The following is a 13,470-nucleotide window of genomic DNA, read 5'->3' on the forward strand; positions in this document are numbered from 1 at the left end:
TTTAGAAGATAGATATTGCATTCTCTCCAATCAGCTGCAAATTGATAATGGTGCTGATTTAGGAAAATTATTTGATTAAGAGGGATATAATAATGTTTTATTCAAATGAGAGGATATCTGGCACCAGGGGATCTATCGTGTCTTAGAAATTTGTTGATGCTGCACTGATTTTATAGCCTTAGTATGCATGAAAAAGAAAATGTCATTGTAAATATGAAGTTAACCAATCACTGCAGAGGTAAAGGCTCAGTATTAGTGTCGAGGGCCTATGCCTGGTGCAGGTATTGTGTCTTTTCCACACACAAACAGCAAGATAAACATCTGTTTGAAATCCCCTTTGCACAATTGATTGTTAGAATATAGCTGTGGAGGGCTTGTAGCCTTAAAGTTAACAGGCAGCCTGTTTGGTTCTTAAAGACTCTGCAAAATAAAAGCAAATTAATAATTTCTGACCTCATGGAGATTGCTACTTTCTCCAAAGACTTCCTTCCATTTCAGTCAACTCTTTTCCCTCCCAACTGCCTTATCAATAATGCAATAACCCCCAGTAACTAACCTGAAGATCAATGATGAGGAGTTAGTGGGACAGCTTGGGACCACCATGCTTCCTCCAGTTACATAGCTGCAGTATGCCCAAGTTTAAGTTTTTTGTCAACCTCTTGTACATATATACAAACAAACCACGGTACACCCGCAAAATATATTGCACATAGCATATAAAATAAAATATTACCACAAATAAGTTAATAACGTGCATGCAGTGCACAGCACAGGTAAAGAGAAAACAGCTCGCTGTCCTGGTGATGAGACCTCAGTGGTGGCATGGTCTTCATTAGTCCAATAGCCTGAGGGTAGAGGCTGTTACCCAGTCTGGCAGTCCTAGTCCTGATGCTTCCGTATCTCTTTCCTAATGGTAGTGGGTCAATGAGATTGTGGGATGGGTGGTAGGGATCCTCAACAATGCTTTGGGCCATTTGTGTCAACGCTGTCAGTAAATGTCAAAGTAGGGATGGGAAGGGACCCCGGTGATCACTTTGACCATTTTTACTATCCTGTTAGGGACTTGTGGTCTGATGTTTGTACAGTAGCTTCAACGCTACACAATGATGCAGCCAGACATGACCCTCCTGATGGTGCTCCTGCAGAAAGTTTTTCTAATGGGTGGGGTAACTGTGCATGCCTCACTCTCCCCAGGCTGATCAACTCAAGGTCTTAGTTGATCATATCTGGTTTCTGATTTTGTGAAACCTCTTGGTTCAGGATTGTAGTGATGCTGAAAGGGACTTTAAAATGGCATTTACATTATTTTTAACATAACAAGATCTTTTCCTGGTACATACATGGAACACACTGCCAGAGATAGTAGCTGAAATAGGTACAATAACAATATTTAAAAGACATTTGGAAAAGAATATGGTTAGGAAAGAAGGGATATGAGCCAAGCAGAGACAAATGGGACTAGCTCAGTTGGGCCTCTTGATTAGGGTTGCCAACTTACTCACTCCCAAATAAGGGACAAAAGTAGCAGTCAGAAACGGGACACTTGTGTTTACCCCGAGAAAGACTACCATGACCGTGAAGCCTTGCACTGGCACCTGTGTACGCATGTGTGATGTGCCGATTTTATTTCTACAAACTGGTTTTGGCTTAATCTTCCCGATTCTGTTAAAGTGAAACTACACCGTACATACATTATTTCTACTTTATATAGGCTGTGTATTTATCATATCATTCCTACTTTTACTATATGTTAGTGTTATTTTACGTTTTATGTGTTATTTGGTATGATTTGGTAGGTTATTTTTTGCGTCTGGGAATGCTCGAAAAATTTTCCCATATAAATTAATGGTAATTGCTTCTTTGCTTTACGCCATTTCAGCACGAAAAGTTTCATAGGAACGCTCTACCTTAGTTGGGGAAATACGGGACAAGGGTGGACCCGTATGGGACAAGCCAATTTAGCCCAATATACGGGATGTCCCGGCTAATACGGGACAGTTAGCAACCCTACTCTTGATTGGCATGGACGAATGAGGCATGCATGTTGTATCACTTTATGACTCATTTGGAATAATATAATCAGATGCATCAAGTGCCCACCTGGGAAAGCAAGATCCTTCTGGGAAACACAAGAGACGACAGATACTGGAATCTGGAGTTTAAAAAAAAACAAATTACTGGAGAAACTCATTGTGTTCGGCAAAATCTGTGGAGGGAACTGCACAGTCAATATCTGTGGATATGCCTGCCCATTTTCAATCTCAGTAAAGGAAGAGTCCATTTTCATTCATGTATTGCTGAAATAAACAACACCATGCAATAAAATCTCTGGGCCCTGTTTTTTTTTGCCCAAGAGTGAATTTAATCATATTGTGCCCAGCACTTGAAAGCAGTTGGCAATTCTGAACTTAAATGTCATATACTGGCTTGAGAAAAAGACATTTGATTGAGAGAGCTGCCTTTTGAGGTGTGAATCATTTTTGTACTTAACTGAAATGCCAGTATAAATTGTAAATGGCAGCCGGAGTGCGGCATAACATGAAAGAGATAAAGACTGCATGAAATAGGTAATGATCACTAGAAATACTTATGAAAAATTTACCAGGCCAGCTATTCTAATCACAAGCCATAAAGCACAGAATGATAAAAAAAAATACTGTTCATTTACTTTTTCTTTGAGCTTGCAGACTATTATTTCCCAGGATTGAAATATTGAAAGATCTCCATATGGTTGCTTGCTATGAATAATTAACCACATACACCCTGTCAAAGCTAGCATAAGTAAGCAGGTCTGTCATATTTCTGGGAAGTGTTGGACTATAAAATGTTAACCTAGTTATTCTCTCCATTCCTACTGGGTCATTTGCCATATCTTCTTAGCATTTTCTTTTCTTTATCAGGTTTTTATCTTGCACTTAATTTTTTGTAGTTTTCTAGGAGCTGATATTGTTTGATAAGGTTGGACTCCATGCACAGTAGAAAGCTATCCATTCAGAATATCTATTGGAGTTAAAATTTGTTATTTGAAATAGTGATTGTCTGTGTGTACAACAATAATTTTTTATATATTTTTAGGATTATCATGTATTTCCAAGACTGCCTTTAGTTATACAGTTTTGAATGGAGTACTGTGGTTACTCATTCACAGTACAAGACATTCTGTGGCTCTCTATATGTGGCATTCATAAGGGGCATGGTCTCCTTCAGGTTTTGAATTCAATAGCATGGATTATTCCCAGAAATGCATACAGCTGATATTTTAGTAATTTATTCCAATACAATCATCATATTATTTGGAAAATAAAAATATAACTTAAAGTCACAAGTAACTTTCCCAATTTAAAGTATTTAAGTGTAGTTACATAGAAATAGGCTTTTGTAGTTTATTTTCTGAATTTTAGCAAAATATGATTTGTGATTTTAACCACAGATACATGATTTACATATATATGGCTTGAAGGCTCCATATATTTTCCTGTCATAAATTTCTGCAATCTGGAAATAAACTGCCATTATTAGCTATAAAACTGCTGTATTTATAATGTGGCTTCCTCCCATAACTATTTTACACTCAACTGTTTTATTGACATCCCCTTGCTTTTATTACTTCTATCCCATAAAGTATGGTTGAATGTCAAAATGATCACACCATATGAAAATGTAACTTGGGTTCTAAAACTCAGTGGCCCAACGGCCTGGATTTTGCAGTCACTGGTTGTGTGCCTTTGCTCACTGTTGACCTACCAAAAACAAAAATGTGCTTGCCTCATGTATATGTATCAGCAGGAAGTGGCCACGAGAAGCCTGCTCAAGTAACCATAACAAGGCTCTCTGTAGTATCATGGCCTTTCGTGACATAAATATTGTACTGCGAGTCAGTGAGAGGTGAAAATGAGATTGGAGAGGGGAGGGGTTGTTGGTCGGTGAGTTTATTGGAGAACAAGGTCCACCCAAAAGGTATTGGAAAATGTAAATGCATACATTGTATTTTCTATGTATTACAGTATTTACTCAACAGTATTTCAGTATTTACTCAAATGCACACATTGTATTTTCTATATTTACTATGTGACCACTGCTAGCTGAATAGAGGGTATTCACTATGTAGCCATGACTTTTGACCTAATCACTATTAATTCGTGAAGAGAACTAGAATGAAACCAAGGAGAAAGAGAACGGTGGCGAGTAAGGTAATGAAATATGTGGCAGTATGTCAAAACAAGACTAATTAAGAAATAACTGTGGTTAGGGACGAGAGGACACCTGGTCTAAAATGTAAACTAGGACATAATTAAGTTGGGGAATAAAACAATAGTGGAAAGTCGAGAGCGGATATATTGATGATATGTAATCACAGGCCGATTGGATATGATAACGTAGCTAAGATAGGAAATTGCTATAAAAAATGTTGTATACAAGCCTCGATGGGCAGTCAGCAACTAGCTTTCTGATTGTCTCAGCTTTGATTTGCAAATTAAAGTTTAAAACGTCTTGGCGAGTTTTCTGCGTCTCCTTGTCGTTTGTGAGAAACGAGAAACCACGACAAAGGCAGCTGAAAAGAACGGAAGGCAAGGCACAACTTAACAGATCCAGAAATATTCAAAAGCTATTAAACTTTTCCAAATCACTTACAGGACTTCAAAGTGTTCATATAAGTTCCAATTATTGAAAAATATAGTTAAAGTTACATTGAATCCTTACAACCATTTATCTCCATTGAAATAATCGTGAAGCTGCACAATGTTGCAATCTTTTGGAGTGCCTTTGGCAAAACTATCCTGAATATCCAGCAGGAACTTTCTGTCATTCCTCTTCCAGAAGCTTCAGTCAGAATCAGTTATCAACTCTGTTTAGCTTTTCAAAATATTGGGTGGCATAGTGGCACAGTTGGTAGGGTCGTTGTCTCAAGCACTAGAGACAGGGGTTCAAACATGATCTTGGATACCATCTGTGTGAAGTTTGCACACTCTCCCAATGATTCCATTGGGTTTTTTTTTACGGGAGCTTTGGTTACAGACCTGTGGGTTGATACGTTAATTGGCCACTGTATGTAGGTGAGGTATAGAATCTAGGAGTAGTTACTGAGCATGCTGGCGAACAAAAAACTGAATTAATGTAGGATCAGTATAAATAGGTGCCTGATTACATAGACCTTATGGGTCAGAGGGTCTATTTATGTGCTGCCTCCCTCTATAACATCAATTTCATTTGGCAAATTTGCAGTACATCCAATTTATATTTGGATTGACCAGCAGAAGTGTGATGGTTTTTTTAATGGAGCCTCTCATTTAACTGGCAAAGGGGATCTCCATTAAGGCTGATGCTATATGATACTTGTATCATCTTTCCCTTTGGTGACAAATCATCTACAGTTTTCCCCGATAATTAATGTTGCTTCTTCTCATAATGTTATATTACTTTCTGTACCTTCAAATTAACTCTTAAACTGCTGCTAAATTTTGCCTTTGGTGTATTAAAATATTTCATCAACAAATTTGTATTCTTTGGTAATTTTAACTGGGTTGTACTTTGAATAAGATTGTGCCTTACTGGCTGATTTATGAAATAAGAATTGTTCTTCGCCATCAGTGGACTCTAGACAACTTTGCTGAGCCTATCAATTCTTTCAATTAAAATTTTAATTAAACAGGCAGAAATGCCAATAAATACAGTTATCCAAGTTTTACTCCAAGGACTCAAGATATCACTCGGCAGAAAAGCTTTTTGTTCTCTGTTTTAGCAGTTCCTCCATGGTTTAGTCAGTGAGTGATGAGGTTTGTGCTATGCAGGGGCACATTGAACTGCATTAAAGAAGGAAGAATTAAATTCTCAACAATTGGTAATTTCCAACTCTTTTGAAAATACAGAGACAGAATGAAGCTTCTGCCTTCCTGGTGTTCAAATACGTAGAACACTTTTTAATAGCTGCCCAATGACAGTCGATTACAAAGGTCCCGAAATCTCTTGAAACACCTAGCTAGCAGCTCCACTGAACTCTCAGCCAACAGAGTAGCTTAACAACAAAAAGTTTGTGACAACCCAATCAATTATGTATCCAAAATGTATTGTTGAAAGATTGTACAAATCACCTTGGTACAGTAGAACAGTATCTGTCACTTTCTGACGGAAAGAAAGCGATCAAAGTTGGATATGGTGCATGAAAAGAGGAATTAGTTGCTGTTAGGAAAGGTATTTTAAGGGTACTGGTTGAAACAAAGCTGGAGTTGCTATTAGTTCTAGAAATACATATTTGGAGAATATTCCCCTAACACTTTAAAGCAGGGCTATTTTTATAGGTGGGATGTTATTTTGTAGCCACATTTCTAACTTTCCAAGTGAATACTACTGCAAACATTTCAAAATAATTCTATTAAACCCATTGTATTTTGCAGCAAAATTCTTAGTTTATGGCTATTTTCAAGGACAAGGATGATTTTTCTTTTAAACTGGTACTATTATACCTTATAAGTAAATTTTGGACTTTTGTTCCACTGTGACAATTGTTATTTAACAGCTAGAATTTGAATTAAGCCATTAGAATTGCCAATACATTGAGTTGTATTTCAGTCCTAAGAATCTCAGCAGGCAAAAGCAGGCACTCTCTGGCTCAGTGGGCGATTAAATGGGGAATTTGAGAGTGAGTGGACTGGAAAACAGCAAATGTGAATCCAATGATGAAGAAGGGAGGGAAAAAAAAGACAGGGAACTGAAGTTCAAGTCAGTCAAGTTTATTGTTACATACACAAGGTGTATCTACAGTATATGTATTATATACACATACAGTAGGTGAAATAAAAATCTTACTTGCAATAGCACATAAGCACATAGCATCATATAAGTTAACATTCACAAAAACCATAACGTGAACATAAATAAATCACTGTTTTATTTTTATAAGGAAAAACACACTTAGAAAGAAAAAGACCATTTTTGTGCAAAATGATCAAAATGTCATAGTGTTGCCTAACACAAGAAAGTCTGCAGATGCTGGTGATCCAAAGCAACACATACAAAATGCTGAAAGAACTCAGCAGGCCAGGTAGCATCAGGTCCTAAAGAAGGATCTCGGCCCAAAATGTCAACTGTTTATTCTCTTCCATAGATGCTGCCTGGCCTGCTGAGTTCCACCAGCATTTTGTGTGTAATAGTGTTGCTAATCTCTGGTGATAGAGTTATGCTAGTTAGTTCAAGAACCAAGTGGTTGAATGAAAGTTGCTGGTCTTGGATCGGATGGTGTAGGACTTCAGGCTTCTGTACTTCCTGTTTTACTTCTAGTATTGGTGAGAATAAATAAAGAAGAAACATTTAACCATTTATGAAAATTTAATATAATCAAAGCACATCAATACGGCTTCATGTAAGTCAAGTCATATCTGACAAACTTGTTTGAATTCTTTGGGGATGTAACAAGGATTGTTGATAGACATGGTGTTTTTTAGTTTCCAAAACACAAGTGACAATGTGCCACATAGAGGCACAAGTTATGAATTCATGATATTGGAGGAAGTGTGTTTTCATGGATTGAAAACTGGGTATCACAAAGAGTTGTAATAAATGGTTCTCTTTTGTGATAGAAGGATGTGACTAGTGGGGTCAGTTCTTGGCCCTCAGTTATTTACTACTTATATTAATGACCTAGGAGGAGGCAAAATATAAGGTTTCCAAGACTGCCAAGAAAGTGGGTTACAATGAGGACATCATGGCTCTGTAACATGATATAAAGGGGCATCGTAGGGCAGAGGTCAGAATGGTTTCATGAGTGAGAGACTCTTGATTGAGGGAGCATAGTAATAAAATAAGGGGCATTTAAAACTGAGGGTACATAGAAATTTCTTCTCAGAAAGGGTAGTGGATTTTTTGAATTTTCTGCTTCAAAGAGTTGTGAAGCCTAAATCATTGAAAGTATTTGTAGCAGAAGTAGAATAATTCAGGATTTCTGGAAGATTGGGAGATGTAAATCAAGCATGGAGGAGGGATTGAGGCTCGGATTGGGTCAGTCAGGGTCAATCTGGAATGGCAGAGCAGGCTTGAGTGGCCAGGTGACCTAGCCCCGTTACCTTTCCCCAGGTCATATAGAGAAATGTAACTTTTCACTTCCATCAGACACTAAATATAAGTGTTGGCAAATTTTCTCCCCATTCTGCATTCCCACTGATCTTCTCAAATCGGATCAGACACCAAATTAAATGCCAATACTCCACGCACATCTTTCCTCTACACAAAAGTTGGGGGTTTTGTGGATAGTCTAGAGGGTCTTCAGTGGTTACAGCAGGACATCAATAGGATGTAGAAATGGGCTGAGAAGTGGCAGATGGAGTTCAACCCAGTTAAGTGTGAAGTGGTACATTTCGGTAGGTCAAATTTGAAGACAGAATATAATATTAACGGTAAAATTCTTGGCAGTGTGGAAGGTCAGCGAGATCTTGGGGTACATGTCCATAGGACGGTCAAAGTTGCTGCGCAGGTTGACAGTGTTGTTAAGAAGGCATATGGTGTGTTGGCCTTAATCAACCGTGGAATTAAGTTCAAGGCTGTGAAGTAATGTTACCCCACTTAGTTAGACCCCACTTGGAGTTCTGGTCAGCTCATTACAGGAAGGATGTGGATACTATAAAGAGTAGAGAGGAGATTTACAAGGATGTTACCTGGATTGGAGAGCATGCCTTATGAGAATAGGTTGAGTGAACTTGGACTTTTCTCCATGGAGCAACAGAGGAAGAGAGGTGACCTGATAAAGGCGTATAAGATGATGAGAGGCATTGATCGTGTCGATAGCCAGATGCTTTTTCCCAGGGCTGAAATGGCTAATACAAGGGGACATAGTTTTAAAGTGCTGGGAAGTAGATACAAGGGGGATGTCAGAGGTAAGTTTTTCACATAGGGAGTGGCGGGTGTGTGGAATGCACTGCCAGCAAAGATGGTAGTAGCAAATACAGTAGGGTCTTTTAAGCGACTCTTAAGTACATGGAGCTTAGAAAATAGAGGGCTATACGGTAGGGAAATTCTAAGCAGATTCTAGAGTAGGTTACATGGTCGGCACAACACTCTGGGCCGAAGGGCCTGTAATGTACTATAGATTTTCTGTGTTTCTTTGTTAGAAGCACAATAAACATCCTGTCTCCAGGTCTCTTTTACTCTTGTTGATGGTTGAAATGGAGCCTTTGGCGTCCAGGTATTGACATTGCAATGTCCAGTTCTTCGTCATGTGCTATCTGTACCTCTCTACAAGTTCAAAAGACTGGACCTGATTGTTCACTCTGCCACTGGTATCCGTACTGGACAGATATTGTAGGAGTATCACCAAGGTTACTTTTAAGTGGGAGAACCAGGGCTTGCTCTTTCCGGTCCTGTGACTGGATAGTAGAGAAATAACCCTTTTCAAGGAATTTCCATCTTTCAACAAAAAAAAGCTGCCGACCTCGAACTGCCTGTGAAGACAAATGAAGTTTCTCTTTATCTCCATTGATGTGCAGTTTTCTTTGCAGAATTCAAGCCAAAAGATTAACGAATGCAATTTATCAGCCACTTCTGATAAAAGACCTACTGAGCACACCTACCAACGTTTGTAATATTTAGTAATAAATGTAACAAACTTCAGCAGTAAAATGTTCTTGGTGTGACTTCTATTGACTTGTTGCAGCAATACTCAATGTTGAACATTTTTCTTCTCTTTCAGACCTCCACCTGTAAGTGAAAGAGCTCCAATAGGAACCATGGTTGAAACTGTAATAGCAGCTGCTATCAATCAAACTGTAGTGTATTCAATTATAGCAGGAAATGATGCTGGTAAGAGCTTTCTGAGATGGATAATATTGTAACGTTGGTGAATTTGAATATTTTTATTTTATTCTTGTCTGTTGTGAGGTTATTGAACCTCAGACCAGACCATGTAATGGTTAATTTGGTATTGCAAACATAAAAATTCAGCCAACTGCAATATTAAAATTCTTTTTCAATCAAAAGTTCAAAGTAATTTCAAAGTTAAAGAAAAGTTATTATCAAAGTATGTACATGGCTAATACAAGGGGCGATAATCTTAAGGTGTTCGGATAAAAATGTAGGGGAGATGTCAGAAGTAAGTTCTTTACACAGAGAATAGTGGGTGCATGGATTGCTCTGCCAGAGTGGTGGTAGAGGCAGATACATTAGGGACATTTAAGATAAGCACATGGTTGATAGAACAATGGAGAGTTTTTTTGGAGGGAAGGGTTAGATTGATCTTAGAGTAGGTCAAAAGGTCGGCACATCATGGGCCGAAGGGCCTGTACTGTGTTGTAATGTTCTATATTATCATGTATTATCTTGAGATTGAATTTTTTTCAAGCATTTACAGAAATAAAAAATACAATAGAATTTTACAAAACAAAACTTTTCATAAAGTTCTGAAAAAGGGGTGGGAAGTTCAAGGGGGATATGAGAGGAATGTTTTTTACTCAGTGAGTGGTTGGTGTGTGGAATGCACTGCCTGAGTCAGTGGTGGAGGCAGATATACTAGTGAAATTGAAGAGACTGCTGGACACATATATGGAGGAATTTAAGGTGGGGGATTATTTGGGAGGCAGGGTTTGAGGGTCGGCACAACAATGTGGGCTGAAAGGCCTGTACTGTGCTGTACTATTCTATTCTATTCTATAAACAGACAGACTGATAAACATCATGTGCAAAAGAAGACAAAAAATGCAAATAAAAATAATATTGAGAGCATAAGTTGCAAACAGTCCTTGAACATGAGTCTGCAGGTCATAGAACCAACTGGTTTACTGTTCCTGAACCTGGTGGTGTAGAAAATAAGACTTCAGTACCTCCTGTCCAATGGTAGTAGCAAGAAGAAGGCATGACCTAGCTTGTGGGGTCTTTGATGATGGATGCTGCTTTCTTGTGGTAGCGCATCATGGAAATGTGCTCAATGGTGAAGAGGACCTTACCTGTGTTGGACAATGCTGAGTCCGTCAATTTATGTAACTTTTCTGTTCCTAAGCATTGGTGTTTCCATATCAAGCCATGATGCAACCATTTACAGTAGGGTTCTCTCCAATGTGCATCGATAGAAGTTTGGCAAAGTCATTGACTTTATCAAAAATATGTTGTCATGAAAATTCATTAAAGTTCAATATGGTGGCTATATATTGCACTCCATTTCTGGAAATCTGCTCCTTTGAATTTCACATGAAAAGCATAATGAACAAACACATCTAGTTGAACATGCAGTACTGCTGACTGAGGAAGAATGTTTTATATTTGCATTTTATTTGTATAATGTGGAATATATGGTCTGATCTGATTTGCTACATTCTCTATAATTTGCTTGTCATCAACAAAACTGTTAGCAGTTCATGTGTCGCTTTGTCCTCAGGATGGGTGACACGCACAACACGCTGGAGGAACTCAGCAGGTCAGGCAGCATCTGTGGAAACGATCAGTCGATGTTTCGGGCCGGAACCCTTCGACAGGCCTGTCACCTCCCTGCTTCCCCTCCCCCACCCCTTTATCTTTCCCCTTACTGGTTTTTCACCTGGAACCTACCAACCTTCTCCTTCCCACCCTCCCCCACCTTCTTTATAGGGTCTCTGCCCCTTCCCTCTACAGTCCTGACGAAGGGTTCTGGCCCAAAACGTCGACTGATCGTTTCCACGGATGCTGCCTGACCTGCTGAGTTCCTCCAGCGTGTTGTGAGTGTTGCTTTGATCCCAGCATCTGCAGGTTATTTTGTCTTCAGGATAGGTGCTTCCCTGACTCCACTTTTGATGCTGTTCTGAAAAGAATTCAAATTCATGGAGAATATCCTGTGATCTGCATCGTAGCCGCAAACTTTGTTTCAGTCATTGAAGTTTTAATAAGCAAGCAGAAGTGTTATCTGAAAATGCAGACCACATAAATGCCCCAAAATTCCAGGTTTATTTCGTTGTATTGTTTAAATGTCTGAGTTCTCAACTTTCATTCCTGTGGACACGCATTTAGAGTTAATTATATTGCATAACCTTCCCTTATCAGGTCCAGCTTGAGCAGAGCAGTATTAAAAGTGCATTTGATTTAAAGCTTGTGTTCCATCCCTTCTATTGCTACTCGAAGAATGGCACATAAAACAAATCAAACAAAACAGCTTCAATAATTAAATAGACAATGTGAACTTGGTGCAAGATCCTGGAGCACTATATCTGGAACTGAATTACCTCTTGTATCTAGGTCATAATGGAGTACGCCTACATCTTATTTTGTTTGCTGAATTAATTTTGTTTTTGCCATCATGTATCTGACACTTTTCCATTTTTACTGATATAGATAAATATCTTCACAAGATTAATGACCACATCCACTGATTATTCTTACTCTTTTATGGCCTACCCTAATCTCTTCCTCCTACAGTTAATGCGATGGAAGCTTAGTTTCAAAAGAGATGTGTGAAAGTGAATTACAATCAAAGCAGGGAGTGAGAATTCCTACCAATAAGCACTGCTAATAACCGTTGATCTGTTTCTGTGTGATATTTCCCATTTAGCAATAAAACCTTATTAAGAGTTGAGGATTACTACTCATTAGTTTTATTGAAATAGTGTGTCACAAATTTTTGACTTTATAATCACCTTCTGCAAAATTTATTAAATATTAATTTTAATGAATAAAATTTTGATTGGGTTATGTAGTAGATTAGCAAACCATCCAGCAAATCATTAGTGGGCAACGAAGGCAAAAATTATTGCTAATTCTTTGCTAAACACCTTCTTATTGTGAAGATTAATAAGATTAAGAACTATGCTGTAAAATAATCTGAAACTAAGATTTATTAGTCAGAATTAAGATCAAAATAACATAATCTAGAGTCAAAATTAAAGAACAGTTTTATAGCCCACCTGACCGAAGCAGGAAATAGCTGGGACCAACGAAGGGCGAATGCAGCAAATTGGTTGAAAACTAAAAGCATGCAGATGTTGGAAATCTGAAATAAAAGCAGTGAATGCTGGCTCAGCAGCCTGGGTAAATTGGTTGATTAAACTTTCAGGCAGGGAGTATTGACGATCTCTGAGAATCCACGATAGGAAAGAGAAAGTTCATCATGAATCCTACCCCTGATTAGTTCCTTGCAACCCCTGGAATTTTTGAACAAGTTCATGTAGGACAGTAATGGCATCAGCCAAGCCAAATTGGCTGCATCAATTGCCTCACAGAAAAACAGAAAATAGAAGCAGGAGTAGCAAGAAGAGTATTCCTGCTCTATCCTCATTATTCCTCGATGTCATTTGTATATGCTTAAATAAATTCAACAACTTGGCCTCTATAGCCACCTCTGGTGGCGAATCCCACTCGCTGAGTAAAGATATTTCTGTTCACCTCAGTCCTATATCTTTTGCTCTGAAACTGGGACCAGCCCCTTCTTCTAACGTAAATGAGGGGAAACTTTCTCCCCGCCCATCAGGTCTGTCAGAATTTCAGAAGTTTCATAAGATCCTCCATTATTCTTCTAATCTTTAGTGA

At 38.4% G+C, this 13,470-nt stretch overlaps 1 protein-coding gene across 1 annotated transcript in view; it reads left to right on the forward strand.

Moving 5' to 3' along the window:
• pcdh15b (protocadherin-related 15b) overlaps positions 1-13,470 on the forward strand; it is a 785,155-nt gene that overhangs the window by 647,394 nt on the left and 124,291 nt on the right. The window contains exon 23 of the mRNA XM_063072091.1: positions 9,677-9,786. Within this exon, the coding sequence (XP_062928161.1) occupies positions 9,677-9,786 (110 nt within the window). The remainder of the gene's footprint in view (positions 1-9,676; positions 9,787-13,470) is intronic.

Source organism: Mobula hypostoma, chromosome 19 (genome assembly GCF_963921235.1).
Source record: "Mobula hypostoma chromosome 19, sMobHyp1.1, whole genome shotgun sequence".
In the NCBI taxonomy this organism is placed as follows: Eukaryota; Metazoa; Chordata; class Chondrichthyes; order Myliobatiformes; family Myliobatidae; genus Mobula; species Mobula hypostoma.